Source organism: Sphaerodactylus townsendi, linkage group LG01, assembly GCF_021028975.2.
Source record: "Sphaerodactylus townsendi isolate TG3544 linkage group LG01, MPM_Stown_v2.3, whole genome shotgun sequence".
NCBI lineage: Eukaryota > Metazoa > Chordata > Lepidosauria > Squamata > Sphaerodactylidae > Sphaerodactylus > Sphaerodactylus townsendi.
In genome coordinates, this window is record NC_059425.1 from 63,662,411 (window position 1) to 63,677,737 (window position 15,327).

The 15,327-nt window shown below is 39.4% G+C and overlaps 2 protein-coding genes across 2 annotated transcripts in view; one reads left to right on the top strand and one right to left on the bottom strand.

The window, feature by feature from the left end:
* DNAH14 (dynein axonemal heavy chain 14) overlaps positions 1-1,350 on the top strand; it is a 306,182-nt gene extending 304,832 nt beyond the window's left edge. Inside the window, 1 exon segment of the mRNA XM_048504880.1 lies at positions 1,122-1,350. Coding sequence (XP_048360837.1) covers positions 1,122-1,331 — 210 coding nt within the window. The 3' untranslated portion in view covers positions 1,332-1,350.
* Positions 1,351-2,475: 1,125 nt separating this feature from the next.
* LBR (lamin B receptor) overlaps positions 2,476-15,327 on the bottom strand; it is a 29,648-nt gene continuing 16,796 nt past the window's right edge. The window contains 8 exon segments of the mRNA XM_048504893.1: positions 2,476-4,691; positions 5,453-5,575; positions 5,694-5,774; positions 8,197-8,365; positions 11,174-11,203; positions 11,205-11,267; positions 11,269-11,304; positions 12,336-12,424. Of these exon segments, the coding sequence (XP_048360850.1) occupies positions 4,531-4,691; positions 5,453-5,575; positions 5,694-5,774; positions 8,197-8,365; positions 11,174-11,203; positions 11,205-11,267; positions 11,269-11,304; positions 12,336-12,424 (752 nt within the window). The 3' untranslated portion in view covers positions 2,476-4,530.

Consider the following 15,327-nt stretch of genomic DNA (forward strand, 5'->3'; position numbering starts at 1 on the left):
CCAGCCTGCTCTAGCCTCCAGCAAGTCCCGCGCGGACCGCTCTGTGCCTCTAGCATCTCTGCCTCCGCCCCCCCCCCCAGGCAGTAGCCACCTGGAGCACAGGCACCAGGCCTGCCAGCCAAGTCCTCCCTGCTCACTGTGTTGCGTGCATGTCGTGCTCAGTGGCCCAGGCCAGCCTAGATGTGTGTGCAATTTTCCGCCCCCACGTGACAAACTCTGTGTGCACGTGTCCACAGAGAGGGCTCTGAGTGCCACCTCTGGCACCCGTGCCATAGGCTCGCCATCATTGTCTTATACAAATTGAGGTAAATGTTGCAAATTATATCCTTTATGTATTAATGTGATAAAAGTATACATTTGGACATAAGCTGTAATTATATAATGACAATTGCTGAGGGACATTCTTGTACAATATTAAGTGGACAATTGTGAGTGAATAGCCTGAAGATGCTATTTGAGTATCTCCAATGTATGCCTAGTCTCAATTCAATTTTCATTACCACTGCCCCTCCTCAACTTCCCTGGTGGGGAAACAATAGTACTTGCTTCCTTAAAACCACTAAAATATCCTTGAGCGATTGCTTGTGGAAAGGACAAATATTAGCTGCACAGAATCATTTCAGGTATAGGGGAAAGTGTTAAAAGGCTGTATAGTCCCTGCTGTCTGAGTTTTTTATAGTGCATGTGTGTAGTACTTATCTCCTAACATGATGCAAATGCATAACATGTTCAAGGTGCATATCCTGTCTATAGTAAGCATGTGTCGTATTATATCCAACTGTTTTTGGCAGCTGTCATTCTCCGTTTTAAGATGTGCTATGTCTAGTAGTACATCTACCCTTTGTTAGGTTGTGCTATCGGTTTTAACAGGATGGTGCTGCAAGAACATGATCTCAGCCACACTCCACTTTTTGACATGGATATTTTACGCAATGACTCATATATGTTACAGTCAAATGGGAAAACAGGGCGTACACTCTGCTATAAATGCTTTTCATACCTTGGTTGTATGCATGTGACTGTTTTCTGCATTGTTGTTCAGAGCTGTGCACAGAGCATAATGTACTTAAAACACAATAATTAGTGATACGTTTTTAATTCAGCAAAAAAAATTTTTTTAGATTGACTCGCGTCCAAGTTCTTCTTACCGAGAGGATGAAACGTTTCTACATTATGAATGTCCATTATACAGGACACCTCAAAGATCTGGAATACTGTCCACTACAGGCATATCATCTAATTTTGTAACCTCCGTCAATCTACCAACTCGGCTAACTCCCAACCACTGGATAACAAGAGGTGTAGCACTGCTGTGCCAGTCAGATGACTGAGGAATGTAAAAGAAAACACTCCGAAATATTTAGCTTTCTACAGCTTGATGACTTATGTAAACTCTTGAATGTTCATTTCTGGTAATACAATTAAAATACATCCTTTTTGCTGCTTTACTTTTTCATCTCATTATCACCTGACTATTTTAATGTTACCAGTTTCTGCTCACCTTTCCCCTCTTCTCAAATTCATCTCAGATCCCCATGTGGTGGTAAAATTCTTAATTACATAATACATTATTCTTTGGATTTAATAATTTCATATTCTAGTATTACAAAAACTGTGTAAACTTACCTTTTTGGTTGCTTTTCTAGCATAAAGTCTCAATGCCTTTATAAGGAAAGTACTTTGTAATTTTAGTTATACTTTTCTGAACCATTTTCCAGCTATTGTTGAAGCCTTTTACAGCTGGATTGAACTGGCTGTTGTGAGTTTTCCTGGCTTAGTGACCATAGTCTGGTAGTTTTTGCTCCTTATATTTTGTCATAGCTGGCATTTTCAGAGACATGTCACAGTAATATCTCTAAAGATGTCAGCGATAGATGTGGGTGAAACATTAGGAGCAAAAACTACCAGACCATGGCCACACAGCCCAGAAAACCCACAACATCCATTTTCCAGCTGCTATACAAATGTCCATAAATTTCAGTTGTGGGAATTCAAGGTTACTAAGCACCACACTTCCTGATACCATACAACCTCCTGTACGGGAAAAGGCTTCCAAATTAAAAACTAACTATTCTTTAGGACTATGATGTCATGAAGCATGAATGGCAACAAACCCACTCCTATAATCAGGGATTTCTTTTAACTTTCCACTATACATACACACACTGCTAAAGATGCACTGGACATTTTCAAATATAATCTACTTAGCATGAGACATGTAGATTTTGTTTTGCAGGGACACAGAAATCCTATATTCAAATAAGGGACCATGTTAATTATTTTTAACTGATTCCCATCACAGAGACAGCTATGAAAGCCGAAACAGAGATAAGCATCTCTCAAGTACCCAGACACTCTACCAGAACTATTTGCATAAACTGGCAGCAAACATTCAATTCATGGCCAATAAATGTTATCAGTGTTTCTCCAAGACAGAAGCAACAGTATGAAAAATAAGTGGATCTGCAAGAAAACCACTTTTGAACAGCATTTTAATTATACAAGTTTTTAAAGAAGTTAAAACAAAAATGTATGTATTCTACATATTTAAAACGAACATGACAAACTGCAATTTATTAGTCAGTAACCACACTCCTAGCCACACAAAAGTAGGTATTTTTAAATTTTCCTTTCAAGTAAATAACTTAAAATAGTGGTATGTTTAAATTGGTTATGCAGTAGTACATTTCCTCCAACTAAATGGTTATAGATGTTTTGAAGCACTGTTCAGAAGTGTTAAAATTCAAAACCAAACAATACTATGAAAGAAAGCTGTCATGCTCCATTTCCAAAGTACAAGTAAACTATTCTTTTTATACAGTAACTAAGGCAGCAAAAATAAAACACAGAACATGATCTATAGGACACAACGTCAGCCACAGGGACAAATACATCCCAGGCTCTACCCCTCCTTTCTCCCTATTTGTGCCATCAACGGGTGGTATTTACTGATCAAGCACAAGGATGTATTGGCAGGAATATATGAACTATGCCATTCTGATCTTCCATCCTACACAGTGCCTGATAGCTAAGCACACATCCTTGTTGAAAACAGGGTTCTAGTGTGCCAAATAAGGATCCATCCAAGCAATGCTGCACTATGCATTAAACTGAAAATAAAACTGCTGTTCAACCAGAACTATGCTATATATTCACAAATGTAAAATATAGAAATTCAAATTAAAGGGTGTTTTCACATTGCTAATTATGCTGGCAATTTGGTTTTAAATTGGTTTTAAAATACTGGATTTATACAAAAAAATTCCCTTCTAATTTAATGTAAAAAATTAGCCTATTTCCAATTAAAACTAATTAGGTAAATACTATTGCAATAGAATTTATAGATGTTAAGCTACAAAGATTAGTTTCTGACATAGCTATGAAAAACTCAAGTATACAAAAATACATTAGTTTAAAGTGGTTGACTTTAATCAGATTCACTTAAACTGACTTAAATAGCAATTTGAAAAAAATAGGGTTTTTTTCTTTTTGCAACAGTATAAAAAGGCAAATAACCTACATTTGAGGTAGCAATGCCAACTTCAACAACTTTGAATAAAACTCAATTTTTATAATGCATGTGACTTTACAATATTTGACTAAACAATTTATTAGCTGAAATTTCACAGCAATACATTATAAAACTTTCTCAAAATATTGAAAATAGTTTGTTTTTAAAAAATCCAGTTCTAATACTACTGCATCTTATACTGTACAACAATATATTTAAATGTTACAATATAAAGGAGTTATAGTACAATGCAATGGTTTATAATAGCTCAAAAAAGCTAACTGAACCTATTTTATTTCATAATTTGTACACCTAGTCCTACTTATGCAGACATTATGAACCTTTACATATTTGAAGAGAGCTGCATAGAATTTTTTAAAATTCCTTTATGACATGAATGTATTCCTTATAGCACAGTGCATCATGATACACACATATGCTCATCATAAAAATCCATCAGGCATGCTACATGCATCGCTCTTAAAATGAGAGCCTGTTTATACTTGAGGGAGAAGGAACAGCAGTGAAACTTCTGAATTGGCTCCTTGAAGTTTCATTTCCTCACATCAATGTTACTAGTGGTATTAGCCTGAGGAAGCAAGTCAAGGAAAACGGAATCAGCCCAACTCTATTGAGGAAAATGCAGCATATGCGAATTTCACTGGATGGATAATCTCGACCCCTAACAACGGGCTGTTTTTTCCTACTTTCCAGAACAAATACTGATTATTTTACACTAGACACATAGTGTACAAAATGCCTGAAAAGATTTGTGTTTACTACACAAATTTATTGTTTAACTGAACTGTGGAATGAAGTAGGCAGATGGTTAATAGAAAAAGCTATGTCTAATAAAGGTTATAGGTAAAGGTATCTGCTAGATCACTATCTGAAAATATCTTTAAGAAAATCCAGCAGAACCTCCATATATACCAAGTTCAACAGTATGAGGTATGTGGTTTATTGTAAGAGAGATTTGATTGCAAAAGCTGTTTGTCATCCAGTGGTTCTGAAGAAGCTCAGTAGATGTATGGAAATATGCGGTAAGGTACATCTTGACAGTATTTTTCCCATGCCACGCCGTATTTTTTCTTACACTGACGTTCGTCACGGGCTTCTCGATGAATAAGCAAACCAATACAATATATGACATAGAAATATGGTAAAATGTGATTAAAACCTGTAAGATAACATGAAAAAAGGATTATTTTCTTTACCACATCTTGGAGGCACAAGGTAGATCATAATATAATCATAATTTTAAAAATATTCAGAGCCAGGGATTGCAGTTAATCACCACCCAATATCCGTGGAGTAATACTGCTAACACACTGAGGGAGGGATATACGCCAACTTTTTATCCCCCATGGCAACTGTCATATCATTCCAAAAGATTCCCCCTCTCACAACTGGGGGAGGGAGGGAAACAGGAAAAAAACTGCAAGAGGGAGGTTGCAACAATCCATGCAGATAATGTAATGTACTATCCAGAAGGGGCGCTCAGTCTTTTGAGCCTGCAGGAGCATTTGAAATCCTAACATGGCATGGAAGACAAAGCCAGCCATAAAATAATTTCAACAGCTTCATTTCAGTAACACAGTGTAGATCCTTGTGTTGTTGTGGCAACTGCTACCAAAGCAACAACAACAACAACAACAAAAAGCTTCACAGCCAAAATAAAGCTTCACAATCAATCAGGAACCTTACTGGTTTAAAAGCTCTACTTCCTACAAACACTTGGGGGATGCCAGTAAAGGTGTGGGCAGGAACAATGGCACCAATGGGATGCATGCCACACAGTCTTAAGCTTACAGATGTTTACTTGAGTTTTCATCACTGTAATGTATACAGATTGTGAAGAACTACATTTTCAGACTGGAAAATGTACAAGGGAGGCAGGAATAATACTAGAGTTCAATAAATAATACTTATTGATCTTACCACAAGGTAGGGACCATGCTAGAGCCATGAGGATATCTCCCAGGTAATTTGGATGACGCACCCAGCCCCACCAGCCAGACACCAGAAGGTTCTTTCCAGTTGCAGTAGGAATAACTTTCAAATCTGCATTGTGATGTCCACAAATATACATTAGAGTATCCAGCAGAACACAATGTATACCCATGTGATACTAATATGTAGAAAGAGCAGGTATAAATTAATTTGCTTAAATGGCACTTACGGGCACGTTTTGGATCCTTTGGATTCTTCCGGAATGCATTTTTCTGTGAATTTGCACCGCGGAAAATATAATAACCGAGAACTTTATTTTTTTTAAAAAGAGAAGAGACAATCGTTATTTCTCTGTGAGAAACATCAAGACTGCTGTACTATTAACATTAGCAACTACCATTTATTTAGTGCTTTCAGTATTCAAACTGTAAAGGGAAAGGCAACATACAAATATAATGAATGAATAAATAAAACCACTGCACACATGCTATCTAGTATTAATATTTAACATCATCGTAAAACAGACAAGTACTACAGCCTCCATAGTGCATGGGGTGGGGGCTAAGAATGAGTGGCTTACTTAAAATCATCCAACTTATTCATGGCAGAGGTAAAAGTGGAACGGGGGATTTCCCAGATCATTCTCACAACTATTGTGCCACTCCAGCCTCCTGGTAACAGTGGCAAAAACAAGAACAAAATTATTAAGGGAAATCTACCACTTTACAACCCTATGCTCTCTACTCGAATAGAAATAATCTCAATGAAACTCAACTGTAAACAAACAAAAGCTGTGAAGAAAAAACTTCAATTCCATAAATAAATGCTCCACTTGGGTCCAAGTGCCTACCTAGTTCTGTCCCCAAGGCCCTGAGACACAAGCAGAGCATTCTAAAACAAAGAAGTTCCAGCATCTGGCAGCTGAATATATCATTCTACTGTCACCTTCGATTGAAAAGCATTCAATGAAACTACTCTTTTCCATTGAAAGGTGAAAGTAGAATGGTATATTCATTACAATCCTTATCACATCACGAAAAACAAAAAAATCAACAAAAAAATCAGCTGCAGAAGCCATTAACATTTATGTTTTTATACTGCTTTAAAATTTAACTTAATTCAGATATCAGTAGAACACACACACATCAGTAGATCACACACACACAAATGTCCTCCTATGGATTAAAAACTGGTTGAGAAATAGGAAGCAAAGGGTGGGTATAAATGGGAAGTTCTCACAATGGGGAGATGTAGACCCAAATATAAGTCCAGGCACCTAATTTTACAACAATAAAACTGGGAAACTTATTGACTTGAGTATAAGTCTAGGGTGGGAAATGCAGCAGCTACTGGTAAATTTCAAAGATAAAATAAATACCAATAAAATTCATGAAGCTATCTCACTGGTTGTAAGAAAAGTTGACTAAAAGCAATCTTCATGATCAGAGGACGAACAGGATGAAGGCAAGAAGGGAGACTGCCTGGCTGCTTCATGCCAAAGACTGTGAGTACCCATAAGGCCTCCCTCAAAATGGCTCACTAGAATTTTAAAAATGTCATTAAGCAAGGCAGTTTTTAAAGGAAGCAGATACTGTTTGCTAGCACCACCTTGTAATGAACGAGGAGGTGTAATGCGGCTTTTTGTATCCTTGCTGCATGCTCAGGGACATATTTTGTTATTTCAAAGGTAAGATTTTAGCCATTAGGAAGATCTTACAAGGAGGTGCCCTCTCTTTGTCTCCTACCACACTTGCTAAATAACAATTACATAGGGTATTTCTGTATCCTAAAGAAACCTGTAAAGACTCCTGTCTTTTCAGCTTTAATTTGTGTACTGCTTTTTACAGGGAGTGGAATTGCTGCACCAAAAAACTCAGCTTGACCTGGTTTACTAGTAACAAATCTTGACTTGCATTTTGCAGTCTTTAAACGCTACAAGTGCAATGGAATCTCTCTCCAAGGGGATGCCATGCCTGTCAGAACACAAATTTCAAGGGCACAGAGTAATACTTAACACGGCATTCAGAGCCAATGGAGCAACTCTAATTACAAAGACTGTGGGTTTATCAAAGCTGGAAGATTTACAAGCCTAGCTTTACATAAAAAAACAAAAGGGATTGGTGAATTTAATACTCAAAGTTGGATGCAGGCAAAATGCTTCTGCCACAGCTGGTGTGATCTTCTTTCTCTGTGTGCCACAGCTCCGGTAGCCATCTTGGAATTACCGTATATACTGGAGTATAAGCCGGTGGGGCTTTTTCAGCATTGAAAAATGTGCTGAAAAAGTCAACTTATACGGTATATACAGTAAGTTTTTATACTGCTTTAAATTTTAATTCAGATATGAGTAGAACTATATTTCAATTTTCTCCAATGTTTTTATTTTTTTCTAGAAAAAATAGTACATGGCATGAAAATAACTTCAAAGTTTCCATTAATTTTTCATTTTTGCCACGGGAGGTTATAGGAACAGTCATCAAAGACCAGGAATGCCCCCTCCAGCCCAAATGAAAAGGCATTTATTGTGAAACTCTCACTAATAGCCATTATAAAAACGTTTCTTGATTCATTCACTGAATAGCTCAATTTTCACTGTTCTATGGTGTTAGGCAAAGTGCTTCTCAACTGATAGCATGCCTTCATCCAGTGAATGCCCTTTAAAAAGGTCTTAAATACAGTTTTTTATGTATGCTAACATAAAAAATACATTTAAACATTTATACATCACTTACAATTCAGAGCCAAAATTGCAGAAGCTATAGGCCAAGAAACTTCATAAGGATGATTGACTAAATAGAAAGCTTGCAAGCTGTAGAGAAAGGGAACCCAGACCAAGTCTCCAAAAGCTAGCATGAATCCAAATCCATCATGGGTAATGTCCATAGTTGTCAAAATAGCTTCCTAAAATGTTAAAGAACAAGCTGTTAAATTGGTATTTAAGCAGATATGGTTGGACCCCTGCAATCTGTGGATGCAAAGGCTGCAGATGTAAATTTGGAACTGTGGGTAATCATACCAAAAAGGCAGGAATACGTACCAAAAAGAAAATGTGTAACCCACCCAAGGGTGGGTGGGGGGAACGGGGGAGGCACAGTATACATGACCACTTTGGCATACAATGGTCTCAAAAACTACCTTACCAATTATGTTTGCTGGTCAAAGCAGTCATGAGTGCACAATTTATTTATTTATTGGATTTCCACCCTGCCCATCTCTGAGGGGCTCAGGGCGGCAATACAACATAAAATTCTACTACATTAAAACACCAATAAATATCTTAAAACACTAAAAAAACAGTTAATACAGTATAACAACCAAGATGGTAACTTTAAAAACCCTAATTAAATCCAAGGAGGCCAATAAAGATGTTCAGCCCAGCTGGCCTCCAGGAAAAGTCCGGCAGAATAGCTCTGTCTTACAGGCTCTGCGGAAGTAGATCAGGTCTTGCAGAGTCCTGATCTCATTCCAAAGCATATTCCACCAGGGAGGGGCCAGGACAGAGTAGACCTTGTTGAGGCCAGTCGGATTTTGGGGGGGCCAGAGATAACCAGAAGGTTCTCCTCTGAGAAGCGGAGGGACCTGATTGTACAATATGGGGAAAGGCAGTGCCTAAGGTATGTGGGTCCAAGACTGCTCACAGCCTTAAAGATCAAAACCAACACCTTGAAGATAAGTCAGTACTTCATAGGCAGCCAGTGAAGATGGTACAGGACAGTTGTTTTGTGGTCCAGCTAGGACCCTAGTAGCCGCATGCTAAACAAATTGTAATTTCTGTATCAGATTCAAGGGCAGGCCCACATAGAGCAAGCAAGCAAGCAAGCAAGTTCATCCAGCTAGCTAGCTAGCTAGCTAGCTAGCTATCTATCTATCTATCTATCTATCTATCTATCTATCTATCTATCTATCTATCTATCTATCTATCTATCTATCTATCTATCTATCTATCTATCTATCTATCTATCTATCTATCTATCTATCTATCGATCTATCGATCTATCGATCGATCTATCGATTTATAAACCGCCCCATCCCCAAGGGGCTCTGGGCGGTGCACAACATTGATATATACACAATTAAATAGAGGTTCACAATAGTGACCACACAACAATCAATATAGTACTAAAATCCATTAAAATCTATTTAAAACAGCGGTTAATATAACAGTGACAGGCGTCCTATAGCCCAATTCATTAAAATCTCCCTAAAAAGAAGGAGAGGCCAGACTCCTCTCTAGGAGGGTAACATAGATGGAACCAGGATTAAGATGGTAAAGTGCATAAGGCATTTGGGGGGGGGGGGGCACTCAGCGACTGGACACTCCAAAGGCTCCAAACACACTCCAAAGTTACAATAGTTCAGTCTGAAGGAGACCGTTGCATGGACCACTGTGACCTGGTCAGAACGGGAGAGATATGGGCCCAACTGTCATGCCTAGCGAAGATGACAAAAAGCAGTCTGGGCTGTTTTGGTGACCTTAGCTTCCAAAGAAATTCTGGAATCCAGGATCACCCCCAGACTGCTAACCAACATGGCCAGATGTAAAGTTTCACCATCTAGTACAGGCAGACTAAAGTCAGCTGGCATCTCCCCGACCCACGCACAGAACCTCCGTTTTTGCTGGATTCAGTTTCAACCTGCTAGTTCTTAACCAGCCATCCACAGCTTGAAGACATCAATGGAGAGCCTCAGGAGCAGAGTGCGGCCGATCCGCCATTATAAGGTCAAACTGGGTATCATCTGCATATTGACACCGCAGCCTGAAACTGTGGACCAGCTCAGCCAGGAGGTGAATGCAGATGTTAAAAAGCATTGGGGAAAGGATCGCCCTCTGCAGGACCCCGCACACAACAGGATATTGACTGGAACTCTCCTCCCCCGACATCACCTGCTGTCCCTGGTTCTGGAGGAATGAGTTCATCCAGTGCAAGGCTGTCTTATCATAGGCTGTTGTCACCAGCTTCTGGGTGAATTCACATGAATAAAAACCAACAATAATTAAAAGAGTGTACAAGTTTAACTCAGAAATAAACAGTTAAAGGGACACTTTTGTTTCTTCCTCATTTTAAATCATTTGTTTCTTCCTCATTTTAAGTCTACGAAGTAGAAAGCCCTGCTTACTTTAGACCAGGGGTAGGGAACCTGCGGCTCTCCAGATGTGGAATTGTAGTTCCTGAACATCTGGAGAGCCGCAGGTTCCCTACCCCTGCTTTAGACCAAAAGAAAGCACTCTGTGATGCCACATATAAACTTTGGGCTACCAGACAAAACATACAAGAATTTGGTATTATTTCAAGGTTAGGGGGTCATATTCTTGTATTCAGTAGAAACACCTCGGTTTATACTTTGCAATATTTAATTATCCTTGAATTGTATAGAGCTCACACCATCTTGGGTACAGCATTACGTTGTTCTACGAAGTATTTTCCCTCTGAGTGCCAGTTTTCTATTTGTCAGCTGCAAACTCCAGTTAAAATTTTTCTTGAAATAGACCCCTGAATTTATATTCCACTTGTTAATACTCCCAATTTTATAGGAAGGGATGCATTCTGAGGCCTTTCCCCTCTTTGGTTCACTGAGTCACAAGGAACAGAAAATCAGTAGGGTTTAAAAGATATGCAAATATATGAAACGTTGGACCTTAACCTTTAACTAGCCATTTAACTAGACTGCTGTCAATAATTGAACAGTTTGGGAAATACCTTGAAATACCTCATTCAAAAGAGAGTCCACCACATACAGGAAGCTGGAAACCATTAACTAGTATCATTGACAAAGAGAGGTATGCTCTCTGATGATGCACTTTTTATCTCAGCCAAGAGCATTGTGAAGTTAATAACAACCTTTAAAACAACAAAAATTGCACATTAATGTCACAGGTCTTATTCTTACAACTATATAATCTTCCATCACTCATTAAAATCCTGCAGTATCACAATTTGCATACAGTAATTTCTCAAGTATTTTTATTTATTTGTCACATTTTCATCCCAATAGATTTCCCTACACAGAGGCTCAAAAGGAGGTATGTGGAGTATATGTCCAAAGAAAAAGCTTTCCTATTATGCCATGCGAAAGCAGATGTCTTTTGCAGCTTTCAACGCGCTATTTAACCAATGCCACAATAAACAATGCACTGCTATTTTCAGTTTTCATTTCATATACTGCAGCGGCTGTTTCATACAGCCCAATAACAGCTCCCCTTTAGGGATGGTAAAACACCTGGGGCGCAATATTACGCTTTGTAAGTAGGCTCAGCCACCCCCCCCCCCCTAAAGCGAAGATGTATTTTTTTTTTTTTTTTTTTTTTTTTTTATTTTTTTTTTTTTTTTTTTTTTTCAACACCGTTGATTGTGTGTTGTTTTGAAAATGCTGGCTTCTATTCGGGTGCGGTAGGCGGCACCGGCGGCAATGGAACCGTTTAATGCGTTTCCGTGGCCCTCCCCGACGCATCTACTCAAGTTGCCTGCATTGTAGAGGCCAGGGGACATACCTCCTGGCCTCCAACACCAGAGCCGTTGCTCTGGTCAGGGGGGCGTGTCCACTGGCCTTCACAACGTGGTCATGAGGGCTGACAGGGGATGGAGGCATTGGGACCGGCGCAGCCTGTGTGAAGGCTGCACCGTTGGCTGTGCACCCATGCGAACTCTCCCGGGTGTGTGTGTGCATTGGCATAAAATATAGAAATAATTATAATTATAATAGAAATAAATTATGCCAATGCACCCCTGCTCAGCTGGCTGTGCGTGGGAACACTCGGGTGAGAGCATGTGTTGTTTGTTTGGCTTGATTAAAAGCTGCAGCTTTTGGCATTTAAGAACATGTAGAAACAGGTCAGTTCTTAGCACAGCCAGTGGGCTGGTGGTCAATTCACTGCAAGTATTTTCAGATTCAAAAAATTTCCAGTCTTGCAGGGATTTAAACTCACTCTGTACAAGGAAGTCATGGCGGCAATTATGTTTCCTCTGAGATATAAGAGTCATTTGGTATTGAAAACATTTTACACAGTTGAATTATGTGATTTAGAAAATCTCTTAACTTTTCTTGTTAAAGCTTCTGACTATTACATGAGCTACACAAGGCAGAAACTGTCAGCTGATACAAATAATGTATCAAGGTTTGCAGCAGTTCCCTAAGTACTTGAATTAAAGAGTGTCACTCTTGGCCTGTGAAGGGCCTGGTTGGGTGGCAGACAGAGAATGGCGAATTTATTCCTTTATCCATTGCTTGAAGGTCTGACCAGCAAAAAAGACAAAGGAACATTGGCTTACATTAGAAATGCCTTTACTGCTTGGTTCCTTGGGCCTGATGCAAGGTCTTTTAGCTTGTCAGTGGGAGGCTTAACTGGAAGTACAGCTCTGAGAAGAAAAGATGGCGCTTGAAAAAAGGGTTTGGTGTTTCTAAAGTTGGGAGAGAAAAGGCCTGGCTGGCTGTTATTAGAGTACAGGACAGCTGTCAATAAATGTCCTGCGTGGAATTCAGGTTAAAGGCATTTTAGCATGCTTCTGGAACTGTGGCAATTCTGTAAGTACAGTTTGTTCTATTTAATGTTTTGTTTTTGGTGTTAGTTATTTTTTTAAAAAGCAGCTTAGCAAGTCCAGCTGACTCCAAAAGCAGTTGCCCAGTCTTTGGAGTATAACTTGACTAACCCAATCCCATTTGCTTTCATTTAAAGGGTTAACTATTTTGTGAAGGACCTACTCAGCTAAGAGTCTTAACTGCAAAACCTAGTAAAGGCTTAAAACTACTTTGCTTATTCTGGGTGCTTTCCTTGGACACTGTTGCTTAAACAAAAAAGCCTTCCTTGATCACAAATTAAGAGGTTGCTTTTTCATTGTTATTGTTGTCATTTTAATGGCCCAAAACCTCCCACTGGTCTTTTAAAAAGCCCGACTTGCAAAAGAAAAAAACATAATCGTAAATTCAACCCAAGATGTTTGAAGATGTGCTTTGACACAGAACCACATTAGTAGTACAAAATCCTCAATCAGCTTCAAGATCTTATACAAAAAATGTTCAAAATGTAATTATATTATCAGTCCTTTTTATATATTAAGAACATAAGAACTAGCCTGCTGGATCAGATCAGAGTCCATCTAGTCCAGCACTCTGCTACTCGCAGTGGCCCACCAGGTGCCTTTGGGAGCTCACACGCAGGAGGTGAAAGCAACGGCCTTCTGCTGCTGCTGCTCCTGAGCACCTGGTCTGCTAAGGCATTTGCAATCTGAGATCAAGGCAGATCAAGATTGGTAGCCATAGATCGACTTCTCCTCCATACATGCGTCTGTCCAGAGGCCTTTTTAAGCTATCCGGGTTAGTGGTCATCACCACTATCCTGTGGCAGCATATTCCAAACCCTGTTGTGTGTAACTCACAAAGGATTTAGCGTGAAGTGTTTCCTTTTATTGATCCTAAATTCTTCCCAGCATTTTCAATGGATTGCCCCTGGTTCCTAGTAGTATTAGGTGAGAAAGAGAGAAAATTCTGTCTCTATCAGCATTTTCTACTCCCATGCATGGTGCCTCTATATGGGCTTCAATCATATCCCTCTCAGGCGTCTCCTCTCTCCAGAGCTAAAAGAGTCCCAAACGCTGCAGCCTCTCCTCATAAGAAGGTGCTCCAATCCTTCGAAATCATCCTCGTTCTTGCCCTTAACTTTTTTCTGTCTCTTCGGGATTATCCTTTTGAGATGTATGGCGTGGGAGACTGAACAACACTGTGACCTCCAAGTCAGTCAGCACCCTTGTCTTTGGTATATAAAGGGCATGACAATCCCTTGCAGTTTTGTATATCTTTCCTTTTTCCTATAATTATCCCCAGCATAGAGTTTGCCTTTTTCACAGCTGCCATACATTGAGTTGACATTCCCATGGAACTATCAACTAAGAACTTTGTCAAAAGCCTTTTGGAAATCCAAGTAGACAATGTCCACTGGTTCCACATATCCACATGCCTGTTTACACCTCTCAAAGGAACTCTAGTAAGTTTGTAAGACAGGACTCTGCCTCTTCAAAAGCCATGCTGGCTCTCTTCCTCAGCGGGTCTTGCTTTTCTACATGTCATTTTAATAATTTTATCTTTAATGATAGATTCTACTAATTTACCAGGAACAGATGTCAAGACCTTTGACTTTGGCCCATAATTTTCCCAGATTCCCCTAGACCCTTACTTTCTTTGAAAAGATTGGTGGGTGTGACATTGGCCATCTTCCCAGTCTTCAGGGATGGAGGCAGATTTCAGGGATAAGTTGCATATTAAAGTGAGAACACATCAACAGAATTTCGTAGCCAGAGCTCTTTAAGAACGCTGTTGGATGAATGCAATCCCTGGGAGAAAGCACCCTATATAGCTGGCTTCCCTGCTTTTGATGTGCTTGAAGAGACGCGCTGTTGTTTGTTGCTGGTCTTGATGTTAGCGGCTAAATGTCGTTCTTCCTCTTTCATAATCCTTTTTGCCTCCCCTTTACAGCTAACTTGCTTCTCTTTTTGCCACCATTTGTATTTCTCTCTGGTGAGGTCTTTGTATCAGTTAAGTTGGACTTCCATTTTCTAAAAGACATCTTTTTTCTACCTAATATGTATGTATATGTAATTTCCTCAAGCGTCCTTGGTGTTAACCATGGTGGCTTTCTTTTGGACTGAAAGAGCTGCCTTTTTCCTAACCTAAGTGGAACACATTCCAGCTGTGAGCTTTTAAAGACTGTAAGTTTTCACCAAATAACCTCCAAGCATCTTGGACAACAGTTTTGACTCTCGCCAGTTTCCCTTTTTCATTTCCTGTGCACTATCCCCCTCATCTTTGCGAGGAATTTCCTTTCTGAGAAGGCAAATGTAACTACATTAGTAGTTGTCGCTTGTTATAGCATG